At 44.5% G+C, this 14255-nt stretch overlaps 1 protein-coding gene across 7 annotated transcripts; it reads right to left on the bottom strand.

Annotated features, from left to right (window-relative positions):
- Nucleotides 1-2015: 2015 nt before the first annotated feature.
- On the bottom strand, nt 2016-14019 carry AGT (angiotensinogen). Of its 7 annotated transcripts, none has more exons than XM_066178746.1 (5): nt 13965-14019; nt 7600-8416; nt 5075-5339; nt 4479-4623; nt 2016-4004 (listed from the first exon to the last, which is right to left on the bottom strand). In XM_066178746.1, the coding sequence occupies exons 2-5, from the start codon at nt 8387-8389 to the stop codon at nt 3813-3815; spliced, it is 1392 nt and encodes a 463-aa protein (XP_066034843.1). In that variant the 5' UTR covers nt 8390-8416; nt 13965-14019; the 3' UTR covers nt 2016-3812. The 7 variants fall into 7 exon arrangements, with proteins under 7 accessions (XP_066034843.1, XP_066034847.1, XP_066034844.1 ...); XM_066178750.1 differs by having other exon boundaries at nt 7600-8413; nt 13965-14015; XM_066178747.1 differs by lacking the exon at nt 13965-14019 and adding an exon at nt 10796-10964.
- Nucleotides 14020-14255: the final 236 nt, after the last annotated feature.

Raw genomic sequence — 14255 nt, 5'->3', positions numbered from 1 at the left:
AGTCAAGGGAGCATCGAAATACATTGCTGAAAAAAGAAACAGCAAAGTGAACCAACTTGTCAGATGACAGATCTTTGTCCCCTTCAGGCTCATGGAAATCCTCAGCCTTAGACACACACTACTGGGTGGATGTAACTCTTACTGCTTACAAACAAGAGTTTGTGTATGTATTATATTTTTCCAGGTTTCTAATACATGAACACAGAAAGCTTGGTCTCCCCACACCTCTTAATTTTCTTAAGAGTCAGGAGTAGACACATCTTCCTAGTTCTAGCTACTGTTGTTTTCAGCCATGTTTTCTTATTATAAAATGGATGTGTAAGTTGGAGTCTGAGACTGAGACTGTAGGATTGATTGTAAATGCACTGTGCCACTGCTCATTTCAGCAGGTGTGCATCTCTATATGACTAAATTTCTACAACAGCTGTCACCGAAGTAGCACATTCTGAGATCTGTGCACACTAGTGATTGAAAATAGAACAGTTTTGTTTGTAGAAGAGGATGTAGTCTGTGTACCAAACCAAAAAGGCATAGAGAGATTACTTGTGCTTGAGTTGCAAGTGATTTTCCACATCTTCCTGCAATGACAGCACTTCCTACTTGTCTTCATCAACTTTCTGAGAATAGAGGCTGAATTCTGTTCTTTTCCATTGAAGACCAGCTTTAATTTCAGGGCAGGAAAAAACATTGTGTAGCAAATCAAAATTACTGAATGGTCCTATGATTGCTTTAAATGCCTGTATCATAGGTTCTGTGTCAGTTCCCCATCTTTTATTTTTGTTCAGTTGAACAGGATTGAATTTCCTTTCAGTGGAATAAGATATCAGTTAAGCATTTGTGTGATATCCCTGTTGAAAGAAAGGTGTGAATTAACTTTGGTAAACTGAAGTAAGTGCATTCCAATGGAGATGTCTTCTGCTACTAATTCTATTTCTTCTATTCCTTAGGTAATTTTTAAAGTGCACTTCACGACAGTAATGCAGTTTTGATTTTGTGCCTTTTTCTTCTTCTGTCCTAAGACCTTTAGAAAACTTGCTATGCCTTTCTAATCTGGGAAGGAATTTAGCTGGGAGAGGTTTTGTACAATATTGAGGAGAGAAAGAGCAGTGGTGTGTCTTCCTCTAAAATGGTAACTGGGTTCTCAGCTTGGTAGGTTACACCAGCAGTGGACCAGACTCTTCTAACATCATCTAAAGCTAACTAGCAGTATGTATATTTGGCTGGACCACTTGAGGAATATTTACTCCCCTTTTTCCATCAACCATTGTATTTTCAAGGTTGAACTGGAGGGATGAGGAAGCAAACTGCATAGATTTCTTAAAAATTATTTTGTTTTTTAAGCTGTCAGTAAATTGTCAGCTATGCTCAGGGATAAACTCTGCTGCTTGATGAAACCTGAAGAGCTCATCCTTGCCTTTGTTCTCTTTCTTCAAATCTCCTACCTTTCAGAGCCTGAGTTTAGGTGCTTCGTTCACTAGATTATTAGGCTGTAGATTGCATTTGGGATCTCAGTATGTGAACGGCGTCTAGGATGCTTGGAATGTGCATCGTGGTGTGCCTGACAGAGGATTTTGGTAAAGCTGGAGGAGAGTGAAGACTACAAAATAGCATAAAAATTTTACATGTAAAATTGATGTCAGAAGCAAGTCTCAGGAGAGTGTACACTGTTGAGGAAGCAGAGACTTGGGAATTGGCCATGGGTGGTTTTCTTTGTTAGTTGGGGTTTTTTTTTACCATTTGAATATGTAGGAGAATGGGTACCTGTACTGATAGCTTATCTTGTTGGTATCGTAACATTTGCTCCAGCACTTCTCTGTTCACAATAAACTCTGGTCAGTTTACTTTTAGTTCCTTCTTCCTTTTCTTTTCCAGGGGTGTCAGTGGAGAGGTGATCTCCACCACAAATTTTTTTTCTGAAAAGTGTGGCTGATGGGTTTGTTTTGTTTTTCTGCCTGTAACCGGTGAACAGGGATATGGAGTTCCAGAGCATGCAGCCCCCACCTGTGAATAAATGTATTTTTCCCTGAACTTTCCGTCAGTGTGTCCAGGGGCTCCCTCTTGTTATTTTCCACCTTCTTCATAAAAATGGAACATTTCATGGTCAGAAATTTTATTTGTAGATGATGCTGCCTTCTGACTTCAGCAAGTAAATGGGATGACATTTAAATTAATATGCTTAGAGCTATACCATTGGCTGTAGTGGTTGATAATATGCCATTTGCTGTCTTAAAAGCATAAATCTGATTTGGAACAGATTTCAGAAGCCAGAACTTATTTATGGACAAAAGCCCAACTGAACTGTGGCAAAGAAACTTGAAAATGAGTTTATTTGCATGTTTCTCTACCTCTACATGTTCGTACTTAATTACTTCTGTATATAATACAAGTACAGTATTTAGATGTTAGAGAATCTGGAGTACATAGAGTATAAATGGATGAATACATGGATACTATGTCCTAGTGTTCTGAGGGTTATTTTATTTATAATGTTACAGCATTTTCCATGGAGCTACAAGGATGTGTCACGTATGCACCTCACCAATAGCAAGCTGCTGGCATTAGTGCATTTAGATGAGATACACACTTGGGCTTGGGCCACTGTGGATGATAATGAGCTGCTGTGCATTGCGGGGTACATCTCGCATCATCTGCCAAAGAGGTTTGCAGTTATTTTTAAGTGTCATCAGTGCTAACAATAAACTGAGAGATGAGAGGTGGAAATCCTTGTTCCAGACTTTCCTCAGTACCAAGGTTTGTCTCGCAATTCCTCACTTCCTAATTCAAGAGTCATCTAATAATCCGTTGTTCCACTTCAATGCTTCAAATTTTTATGACTCTGTTAAGAGTTGGACTGGACTGCTGTAATAATTTTATTCACAAGTAGCTGCACCACATCCACTATTCATACTAATATATATTATTGCCATTAATGCTATTTTTAAAGAACATATGGTTTGGATATGTTAGAGTTTACAGAATTGGACTCTAACCAGTAATGTCTGTCTTTGCTATGAGAGGGTAAGAAATGCCTCACAGGTTATAAAGTAATCCAAGAAATGGAATTGTCTTGGAATAGTGGACCTTGTGGGATTTTTTTTCCTAAAAAAATCAGAGATAATTCTGTCAGACTCTGAGAATTTATCCATCACAGTTCAGAAAAACTACCAAACCCTATTTTTAGCATTTCCATAGAGTTAAGAAGTGAATATATCTGGGCTGCGGAAAGAAGAAACTTCCTCTAAGCATGTTTTTGCTTCCAAGGCAAAAAATCTTGTCTCAGTGGGACAAGTGGAAGCCTGCCTGTGCTGTTGGCAGCATTTTAAAGGGAAATGTTGCTGATGAACCTACAAATCTCTGTGAATAGTTGTAAAGTTGTCACTGTAATGTAAAAGGGAGTCTCTCTTGCAAAACTGACCATACAATTAAAAGTTTTTTAAAGAATGAAGAGATCCTTTCGTATAGTAAATAAAAATAGTATAGTAAAAGCTGCTTATCTATTTTTTTCAAGTTGATGCCTTGCATCGAGTCACTGACCTGCTCTGCTACATCCAAAAAGGGAACTAGGAGCAAAAGAGAGACAAAGAATAAAATGGAAGCTGGAGGAAGGATGTGAGTCACCTCACATGAAATAGTTGAACGAGGATGAAATGGTGCAAGGTGTTAGCTTTCAAAAAGCTGTATTTCAAACACTAACTGCATCATCCCAAAGCTAAGTAAAGCACTCAACAACATCACAAAAATATCTGATGAATAAGAAAAAGTGATGGGAAACGTGCATCTTTCCACTCCTTTCTTTTCCTCTGTTTTTGCATTTAATCCTCATGCAGAGGGTTTACTACTCTCCCAAGAAGAAGCATTGCCCTTGACTGCTTTTCAAAAACAGCAAAAAGGAATGGCTTATTCAGTGTTACATCCAGGTACGCCCCATCTTCCTTCTGCACTGCAGGGTCTTCTGGCTGATCTGTACCACCACTGGCCAGTTTGAAAAAGGCTTTATTTATTACCTGTAAGAAAAAACATATGAGTAACTCTGGAGTCATCAGAGCATGATTAAGACAGGACAAATGAGAGTTTGAGTAAATAAATGTGATAAAGCACATTGTACTCCATAGATGTTTAAAAAAGTTGTTGGAGTACTTGTCCATAACATGCAAAATCTCTCTAAGTGCTTTTACACTGGGCTGGTCTGTAGTCTTGTTAGCCTTATGTTATAGTTTAACCCCTGCCAGCAGCTAGGTACCACACAGCTGCTCATTCATTCCTCCCATGACTTGCCAACAACTAAAGCTCCTGCCTTAGCAGCATTATTCTCCTACTAAATCCAAAACAAACACTGTATATGTGATACTCAGTCCCCTACTAAGCATGTCCCCTACATGGCTCTGACTGCTTTGTGCTAGGTAAATTTATTCAGTTTAAAAAAGGCTGAAACTGTGCAGGAAACAATGTTTTTTGAATGCCAGTGATATGTACTGTACCTTTCCAACTGTTAGACTGGCGTTGCTTATCTTACTGAAATCTGCCCCCTTCCCCAGCAGTGCAGGCAGTTCCATGTCTGCAAGAAGCTCCTGTAGATCAGAGCTGTCTTCTAGTGTTAATGCTGGTAGTGTTAATTTAATTTCTCTGCAAAGAGAGAGGTGGAGAGAGAGAGGCAAGTGAGTGCTTGTTCACTGTGAATGCGTCGTGGTTGAGCAGTCCTGGGGAATGGGCACCTGAAAACATTTGCAACAAGTGCTTGGTGTGTGGGGACAAACAGTGGGTGCCTGTTACTGTTTCCAAGTGTGAGCTCACCTAGACTTCACCCAGGGTCTGCTGCTAAACCTCAGATCATCCCACTTCATGGGTGGGATGCAAAGGGCCTTGCTCTTTTCCTTGAAATACTCCTAGATGAAAAGATGCTCCCTGGACCTCCTTTGCAGGGAGCCCCCTGGCTGTGCAGGGGTTTTTCTCTGTGCTCCCCAGTAAAGCCTCTGGCAGGATCCAACCCCAGGTGAGCAGGCAGGCCCCAGGTGAGTGTGGCTCACCCCATCCCATCCATCCCTGCCATGAGAGGGTGCACATGGCCCTTCCCTACCTTGGAGACAGCCACTGGAGCCAGGCTGAGGATTGCCTCGTCAGCTCGTTCTCAACGTGCTCCAGGTCACTGCCATTGATGGGCTGCAGCAGCACCAGCAGCGCTGTCTTGCTGATGGGCACTTCCACCACGGAAAAAGTCCCACTGGCATCAGTTTTGTGCTTGAATGTCCCCATGAGAGACATCATAGGGGCCAAGACCTTCGTGTTTGAATCCACCCAGAACTCCTGAGGCTCTTTGAGTGGGAAGGCTTGCTTAACATTCACTGAAAAACAGATCAAGAAAGGAGAAATTGATTCTTCTCTTCCTTCTCTCCTCCCCTCTGCCCCTTAGCTACTCTGTTTAAGAACAACACACTGTGCCTAAGAGAAGGACTGCATGTATAAAATCACATTTAGCTACCATAATCATATGTCTCCTCCTTTTAATCTGCCTTCTGGTGGCATCAAGCTCACAGCACAGGGACCATGACCATCAGGACTGTGACTAAAGCTGCTGTGTTTCTGTTGGCTTTGTGGCCTTTCCTGGGGACAGGAAAGCACCTCTGCTTGCTTGCCTGCTCCCATACAGGCTGTCACATGGTCCCCAGGGGCTCACAGGCCTGTGAAGATGGTCTGCCAGGTTTCCTCTCTGTCCCTGGAGTGCAGTGATGGCATGTTTGGAAAGCAGATCCAACCCTTGCTGCAGGAGCACTCTCAGGCAGCCAGGTGGGCTCAGGAGAGGGAAGGCAGCACAAGCTCTGCCTGAGGTCTCACCCCTCAACATCTTAAAACCAAAACAATGGGGAAGGTTGCAAGCACAACACTGAAGTGTTGGTTGAGCCAAGGAGGTTAAAAAGGACATACTCAAACACTTTTTGGACCTTAAAATAAATTTCTTTCCCAATTCACTACCATGAGAGGCCTTGCTCTCACCTTGCACTATTTTGGCGCAGCTTTGCATTTCAACATGTTATCTTCTCACTGCCACAGATCAGTGCTGCTGCCCAACTGGGCAGATAATCCTGTTTAGCTTTAAAGACGCTACTATCCTCAGTGAGCCTTGCACCTGATGCTCTGCACTGAATTGGCAGGCCCTGCTTGGCAGCAAGTCTACAAATGTGAAGAAAACTGTGCGCAAGTGAACAACACTCGAGACCACTGGAACATTTAACTGTTGTTTAGTACGGATTTCTGTCACTTTATCAATGCTATGGCTATTAATAGCATCTCGGAGCTTATAGAATGTGTTTTAGAGGGAAAAAAAGTACTTTTTGGTTTCTGCATCTATAGGGACAGACACGGACCATGACAGCATCAGATGTCATGGATGCCTCTTCACAACCAAATGGCAAACCAAATGCTAAAGTCATCTTCTGTGTTTACTGGAAGATAATTGCCTGTGTAATGCATTTGTTCTTGGGACAATTTTGTCCATCCCATGTATGGGGACTGCAACATTTCAAATGCACCTTCTGAGAGAGAGGATAGTAGAGCCTCACCCAGTGAGGCAGATCCTTCAACATGCATTTCTAAGCTTATACAAATCACAAGTTTCTAATACATAAGAAGAAGTGGTTCCACTAAAGGAAAACTCTACTTCTGTGACCATGCCCAAGTCTGTAATACAATTACTTTTGTAGTATCATATCTATCTATCTTACAATGAAGAGAAAGCTGATGCCCACAGCTTGCTGAGAGACTGACAGGCAAAGGAAACCTGACATCTAATTTTGAGGTGGGAAGATAGAGGCACAAAGAGGTTTCCAGGGCACCACAACTCCACTTTTAGCACTAGAGGCTCACTCAGGAACTTAGGGTTGCAAGTTTTCTGAACTACAGTCCTAGGTAGGCAAGCTGTCTGGAGTGTGCAGTCTTTGGTATTGCATTCAGTCACGAGGATCTAAGAAAGCAGCTACACTCAGAAGAGAAGGCTCAGTTGTAGTGCAGGGGCATTTCCGGGACAGCAGCATGGAATGACCCTAAGGAATGAGAGGGATTGCCTTATTTCTTCTAGGTTGTATATGCTGCCCTGCTTCCATAACTGATGATGTTCGGTTGCTTCCTGAACCAGATATTGCCTCCAGACTTCTGTGCTTAATAGCCACTAGAGGAATCATAATCATTGCATTTTTTAGCCTCTTTTTGTATCTGTACCTCTGGCCTGCTATCCCCAGCTCCTTTGGTTTTCCTTAAAGCTACACCCTGATCACCACTGCTGGAAGCCCCTCATGACTTTTAGTTCCTTTGCAGCCAGAGATGCTGCGCAATTCTTTCTCATGCACCTTTCCTAATCTTTAGTTTCCTGAACAAGGAAAATTTCTTGGAGGCCATCTGCCTCCTCCTCACTCCCCATTGCCCTTGCTGGCTCATGGCACAGTGCAGGCAGGATCCCTGGCACAGTGGCAAGGAGCAGAGGTGCAACCCTTCATCTGAGCCCTTCCCTTTCCCCACTGGCCAGGCATGACCTTGCCTCCTTCCCAGGAGCAGGGTTACTGCCCGTCCCTCCCCAAGCCTGTTCCCAAAAGCAGCAGTGCTGCCTCATACCTGCCAAGTGGACATCCACTGCAAACAGAAGCTCGGCAGATGGGTCGATGTCTGCCAGTAAGCACTTGCTCTGGCCCTCGCTTTTGGCCTCCACAAAGGTATTTATTTGCTTTGCTGCCTCGCCTGGATTTGTAAAGTCAACAGCTCGGGCATAGAATGCATCAGCACTGGGGAGCAAGTGCTCCATGAACAGCTGGAAGAGGGGTGTGCCAGGGGCAGAGAACAGGCTCAGTGTCTTGGAAAAAAGCAGCTCCTCGTCCCCGCTCTTCACAAGCCTTTCGATTGTCCTCAGGCTGGAAAGGAAATTGCTGCCAACTGCCGTGGAAGTGCAGTCAGGGTTTCCAGAGGGGGGAACAAATCCCAGCAAACCCTGCAAATCAAGTGCTGTCTGGTTTGAGGCACCCAGGTAGAACGACACCAAGGAGCTGTAGAGGCTGGTTGGGGACAGGAGCACATTTTGGCCCTTCTGTGCTTTCTGCAGTGCGCTGTAAAACCGCATGCCCAGCACGTACACCAAGTCACGCAGGTAGCCCCGTTCCTCCTTCCCCCAGGTGTTGAGGCTTGGGGCTTCCAGCTTGTTCTTGTCATTCACGTCACCTTCATATTCAGGTGTGGTTTGGGACTCAATGGAGACAGGAACAATAGTCTTTCCCTCCTGAACCAATTTTTCCAGCTTGTCACAGTCACTCTCATTGAAAGAAAACAAATTGAAAGGGTGGACGTAGACCCGGTCACAGGTCACCACGGTAAGGCAAGCCAACAAGCAGAGAAGATCTGCTCCCAGATTCATGTTGGAAAATTGCCTCCACGGTGTCTGCTGAAAGAAAAAATGAGGAGGAAAGGAGACTGGTCAGTCTGTTTCACGTACAGTTTCTGCTAATCACAGGATGAGGCGTTAGTGCTGTGTTGGAGTTACAAAGGTGGGAATTTCAGTATTTATTGGTGTTTGGTCTGACTCTGCCCCCGAAAAGCCCAGGATTAGACAGACACCAGTTTCAATGGCAGCAGGTGGGAAATGGTAGGCACAGATGTGACTCCATTACCCACCCCAGTACCGTAAGGATTCAGAGTGGGAATGGTTGTGGATGCTGGTTATGCCTGCAAACTAGAGCATGCTACTTCTACAAAACATTGTTTTGCAACAAATGCAACAACATTTGCTCCTGGGACCTGGTCAGAGCCATCTCTGCAAACTGCTGCACTGAGCCTTGCTGACACACAGACAGGCTAAGCAATGTGCCTGATGCTATGCAGGAAATGGGTTTGGAAACCAGTTCTCTTAAGGTCCAAACACAGAATGGTCCTGCTTTGTATGTCTAGTCAGCAAAATACTTGGCACTAGCAGAGCATGTTATGTTTTCATAGCCCAGTGCAAACATTCGTTCTAGCTTCTAGGCAAACACACTCCAGGTTCCTGTATACAAATGTGCTCACACTGAAACCATTTTCATTGCATCTTCTACGTCTGCATACAGATTTATAAGGGGTAGGCTGAGTTTTACTCATCTGTGCAGGAAGTCTTCTCCTGAGGTAAAAGACCACTTGCTGCTCTTGTTTTTCCTGACAAGAAGCAGAGAATTTTACTGTATGAGAATGTCACTGGTGTTTTAACACAAAGGGGGTAATGCATATTGGGAATGAGAATGTCATGGACACACACACACTGACAAATTATACCCACTGACATATTTTATATTCTTAGAATTCTCTCTTTTGCTATATCATACTTTTTGGTAACTAATAGCTCTGCTGTACCTTTCTTGGATTTCTAGTATTTGACTTTTGATCTGTGTATTTGAAATCCAAATAAAAATGTGTTGAAAATGTGCATCTGCAACACAACACATATTATCAGCCGAAATGCTGTTATTCAGAGCTGTATTTTTATTCTACTAGTAAATCCTTGTCTATTGTAGCTTTGTTCACCCTCTTTCACCCACTTCAAGTCCTGGAGAGCTCATTGGATGGGCAAAATGCTATCAGCCTTGCCAGTAGCCAAGCCCTGCTCTCTGCTTTCTTTCTTCAAGGCTTTTTGGGTCACACCAGCCTGTCAGGTATTGTAATTCTGGTAGCCTGAGCCTTTTGAGAGGACACAGAGCAATGTTTGTCTCACCAACACTTTACACTAGGGTGAAAGCGCTTGTGTTTAAATCCATCAATTCAAGACCCAGCCCTTTCCCAGCCCAATTTACAATGTATAACCTTATTCTTTCCCCTGAGGGGTCCCCAAGTATTTCATGCCTAATAATATCCCAGCTTGCAGTATCACCACTCTCTTGCACAAACAAAAACTGAGATGTGCAGACACTTGGTAACTATACACACCTTAGTAAGTATATCTGCCTGCTAACATGGGTATCTACATTCCCAGGCTGTAGGCTCCTATCTAACAGCTGGGTTTGCAAATGGATTTTTCTGTTGCTGTGGTGGTTACTAAGGATGTCTAAGTGTCTTCCTACTGAATGCCTGTGGGTCAAGTCTGAAACTGTTTGCCCCCCAGAGGCATGCAGGGGAGGACCTGCTGTAGGTCTCTGTCCCTGTGCCTCCACCCAAGGATTGTTCTTCCCCATTAACTCCCACCTCATCCTCTAAATTACTGCATGGGCAGCATAGTCTTGCTGCTGTCCCCTCTTCACCTCCCCAACCCTGCTGGTAGCATGTGACATGCATGACAGACCATATTCATTGCTTATGACTGGTTAAAAAATTGTCTTGGGAGATGCCTTCCCAACCTCACTTTCACACTTGGGCCAACTACACCGCTGGTGGATTTCTAGATGACTCAATGCATTTTTCACATTGGGATGCTCAGGAAAATGAACCAAAACGCCACAAATTAGAAGGAATGCCCTTCCCACACTGTTCTCTCCATCACACAATTCTTTTGACGCATTACTTAATTTTTCCTGCACAGCAGGGAGGGTGACCCTGTGCCACCCAGGCAGGCTGTGCCATTAGGCATTATTGGCACCCAGTGGTCACCTAGTTCTGGCTGCCAGAGCCCCCCATCAGCTTTTGTTCCAAGAGCAGAAGCAAGAGGAGCAGTTCTTACTGCCAAGCACTTACCCTAAGCCCCATCTGCGGAAAGTCAGTGTGGTTTGTTTGGCTAAAGAAGAGACCCCCGAGCCCTTTGGAAAAGCACGGACACCTGAGTTGAAAAAGCAGCATTCAAAGCAAATCCAGTAAGAGCGCTTACTCGCCTCTGTGCTGGAGGTGTCGCCCCTCCTATGCTATTGTCCCCCAGGCGAGCTCCTCAGAACACCTCTCCCCCCGGGACTGCCGGTGGAATTCTGCCCTTTCTACAGGAGCGCTGCGGCGGCATTGCGCAAAGCTGCTTTACATCACAGCCTGGGGGCCGAGAGAAGCTACCTCAGGCCAGGTCGGGCCCAATGAAACCTGAGCCCGGCTTAACACCAGCTGCATAGAAAGTTCCAGGGTGGATACATAACCTTTAGCCAGACCCAGCGCACCTGTGTAGCCCGCAGTTACACATTTACCGAGGGAGACACAGGCGTTTTACTATGCAGAATAACTGATTATAGGACATCATTTCTTGCCAGACTGAAAGGAATGCAGATTCCTTTGTACTTATATTTGTCGTACAGTTGGATCAGATTTTTGTCTTCACAGATAAATTGCCTTTAATCTCTACCTTGTAGCCTGAGGACCCAGGAGTGTGTGAGGCATGTATACTACTGCAGAATAAAGCGATTAAGCTCTCAATTTTTACCCCTTCTTTCCCTCTTGAACTGTTCAGAATGTCAAGGCTTTGTTCTTTCTCCTCCTGAACAAAACATGTTGAAATGGAGAAGATGAAAGCCAGACAGGCGAGATTGCCAGATCTGGATCACAAAGATTTCATCCCTTCCAGTCTCAGCTTCCCAAGTCCTGTTTGGGAAAAGGGCTTGGGATTTGCAGATCTTTCTGCTGCTTTTGAAACAGTCTCTCAATTTTGGTGTGCCCTTTCTTCCTCTTTAAGCAAATAAACAGCGAATCAAACCAGGGGCAATGCAATTGGTTAAACTGAGTGTTGTTCAGTGCCCCTGCTATTCTTAGTATTTAAAATCCCATGGTTCAAACAAGGATAGGGCTGATTTATCGTCTGTATTTCGATTTTAGAGGGGCAGTCAGGGATGATTTGTACTGCAGTGTGCAGTTACATGTTGGGTTCAAGGAGAGAGCTGGGAGAGGGCAACGTTTTCAGTGTCCCTGGGCAGCTGGGGCTGGTGGAGATGAAGGTGGAGACAGGGACAGCTGAGTCCTGCCAGCCCAAGGGCTGTATGCCAGGTGCCTAATGCCAAAGAGATGAGAAATTTCTGTCTCTGCAGTCCTGCTTTTCATTTAAACAATCTGATTACCCTCACTCTAATGAGGTCCAAAATGGTTCTGAGCCCAGGCTTGTATAACATGCTCTCCTGCACTGAAAGGCTTAAACAAACAGCTTGAAACACTCAAGGTATTTTGTCCTCTTGCTGCCTGAGCATCTCAGCTGAGGAAGCATCTGCCCACAGAACAATCCCTAAGCATTTGTACCATCTCCAGACAGCTTTAAAATGCTTCTAGCCTAGCAAAGAATACAGGCAAAGGGAGAAGGATGAAAAATGCATATTGCCCAGCTAATGCTAAGAGATTAAATTAGTTTTCAGGTTGCAATCCCCCTTCTTTCCCCTCTACCCTGGAGACTGCCTCCCACAGGAAGACCAGAGGAGCTAACTGGTCCTTAGATGCCAGTGGAGCTGTGGGTGGGATGTGAGCACAGCCCAAATCTGTATCTCCTGCACCACCACCCATATGGGTCTACCTGAGGCACTAGGCAGGCACCAGCAGTGCACACAAATGGCCAGACCACGCCGAGCCTATGAGCTACAGCTGCTCTGCTGTGTCCCCTGAGATGAGCTTGAACACAGGTAAAAAGAAAACCCATCCCAGTACTCTCTGTATCAAGGACACACAAATGAAAACTGTTCCATGGAAGGGCACCTTGTATTCCATAAAACTCTGAAAAGTATCCTTATTAAAAATAAGGATATTTTTATCCTTATTAAAGTAAGAATAAAAATATTAAAAATTACTGGCTTTGGCTTATAAGCTACAAGCAATGCTAATAACATACAGTACCGCTCTCAGACTTACATGTTTGCTGTGGACAATAAACACTGAAAGAGGCAATCACAAACCCCTCACCCACTGTACTTTTTTTTCCTTAAATCATTATGCCTTTGTTCTGTAGCATCCAGACAACGTTGTTGTTTGTGTATCTCCTGCTTCCAGCTCCCCTGAAGGTCATGACCAAGCCATGCTGCAGCTGTTGGTCTCCTTTTGCTGTGGTACCAGCATTAAGCAGGCAGCCCTGAAGAAGAGGAGGAGCAGGAGTCACCTGAACAACAAATCTAACATGCTAGTCTGGTGGCTCTGACACATAAAGAAAGTTCAATTTACTTGAGTATTCTCGGGGTTTTTGGCCAAGTTGATCCTAGGGTGTCTTTTGGTGTTTGTGCACTCAGTTCTATTGTTTTCTGTCAATAAAAAAATGGTCAGTGTCTTTGAGGAACACAGAAGTCTATCTTTTGGCCCCCACCCTTGCCCCCACATTAATAAAGTAATCAAATTAAAATACCTAGCTCTCTCCAGAAAAAGAAGTTTCACCAGGTAACGCTCAATGTCCTGTTTTCACCACAGTCCTCCTCCTGCTTCAGGCCACCGGGAATTTGGCTGGCCCCAGTAATGAGGGAGAACCTTTGATTTCACCTTGTGTTCATGCGCTGCTACAAAGCTCAGACACAGATCCCTCCCTCATTTGCCAGTCACTTGGGCTCAGTTAATTAATATTCCCCTATTAAGATGCATCACACACCAGCACACTTCTTAGATCTTTGTCTTTTATCTTCTAACAGTTTCTTCTAAAGAAGGTTTCAGATTAGGAAGAACATATCCTGCCACACCTGCAACATATTTTATCCTAGTAGTACTTAATTACAGATAGTCTTTCATTTTACTTCTGAGACATTTTTAAACAGGAGTGCCTGAGCATTATTCCAATTACTATATGTGGACTCTGTTGTCAGGCTTTTTTTGCTGGGTTGCCATGGTTTTAGGAATGAGAGTGTGCTTAAAGATAGAGCTTTGACTTCAGAGAGTAGAGCCTCTATCCTACCCTTCAGCTCTGGTGCCCAAGGATTTTGCCCCTTGAAGAGAGCTGTGCCACAGAACTTGGGCAAAAAGTTTTCTGGCAACGAGGAACCCAAGAAGGCAAAAGCAAGGCCGCTCTACAAGCATCCCTTATACAAAACAAGCCTGTGGCCCACACGTTTTCTAATGAACGTCTCCCTGCAACAGCCACAGTAAAGGTACAAAGAAACACAGACCTCTCAAACCTGTTCTTCAGCGGTGAGGTGTGTGCTCTCCTTTTGCCCCACTCTCCGATTTTGGAGGGGTGCTCGGCTGCCCCTTTTATACCCACTCTTGCATAAGCCGGGCCCGCCCCCCTCCCCCCCACTGCTGCCCTCATTTCTCTTCAAAACCTGCCTCTGTTTTTCCTGCTTGTTATTCATGGTAGCTGCTGAGAGGGAGCAAAGAGGGGTGGAAAAACACTGGTGCTGCAGTTATGGGTTTCCTTGCAGCCATCCTGGGATCAGGTCTCCTGGTCAGCCTCACTG

This window comes from Chamaea fasciata, unplaced genomic scaffold (genome assembly GCF_029207755.1).
Source record: "Chamaea fasciata isolate MVZ Bird 193981 ecotype frontalis unplaced genomic scaffold, bChaFas1.0.hap1 SCAF_3, whole genome shotgun sequence".
Classification (NCBI taxonomy): Eukaryota; Metazoa; Chordata; class Aves; order Passeriformes; family Sylviidae; genus Chamaea; species Chamaea fasciata.
Note: the sequence above shows the minus strand (reverse complement) of the source record. Positions and strands in the feature narration are given on the sequence as shown.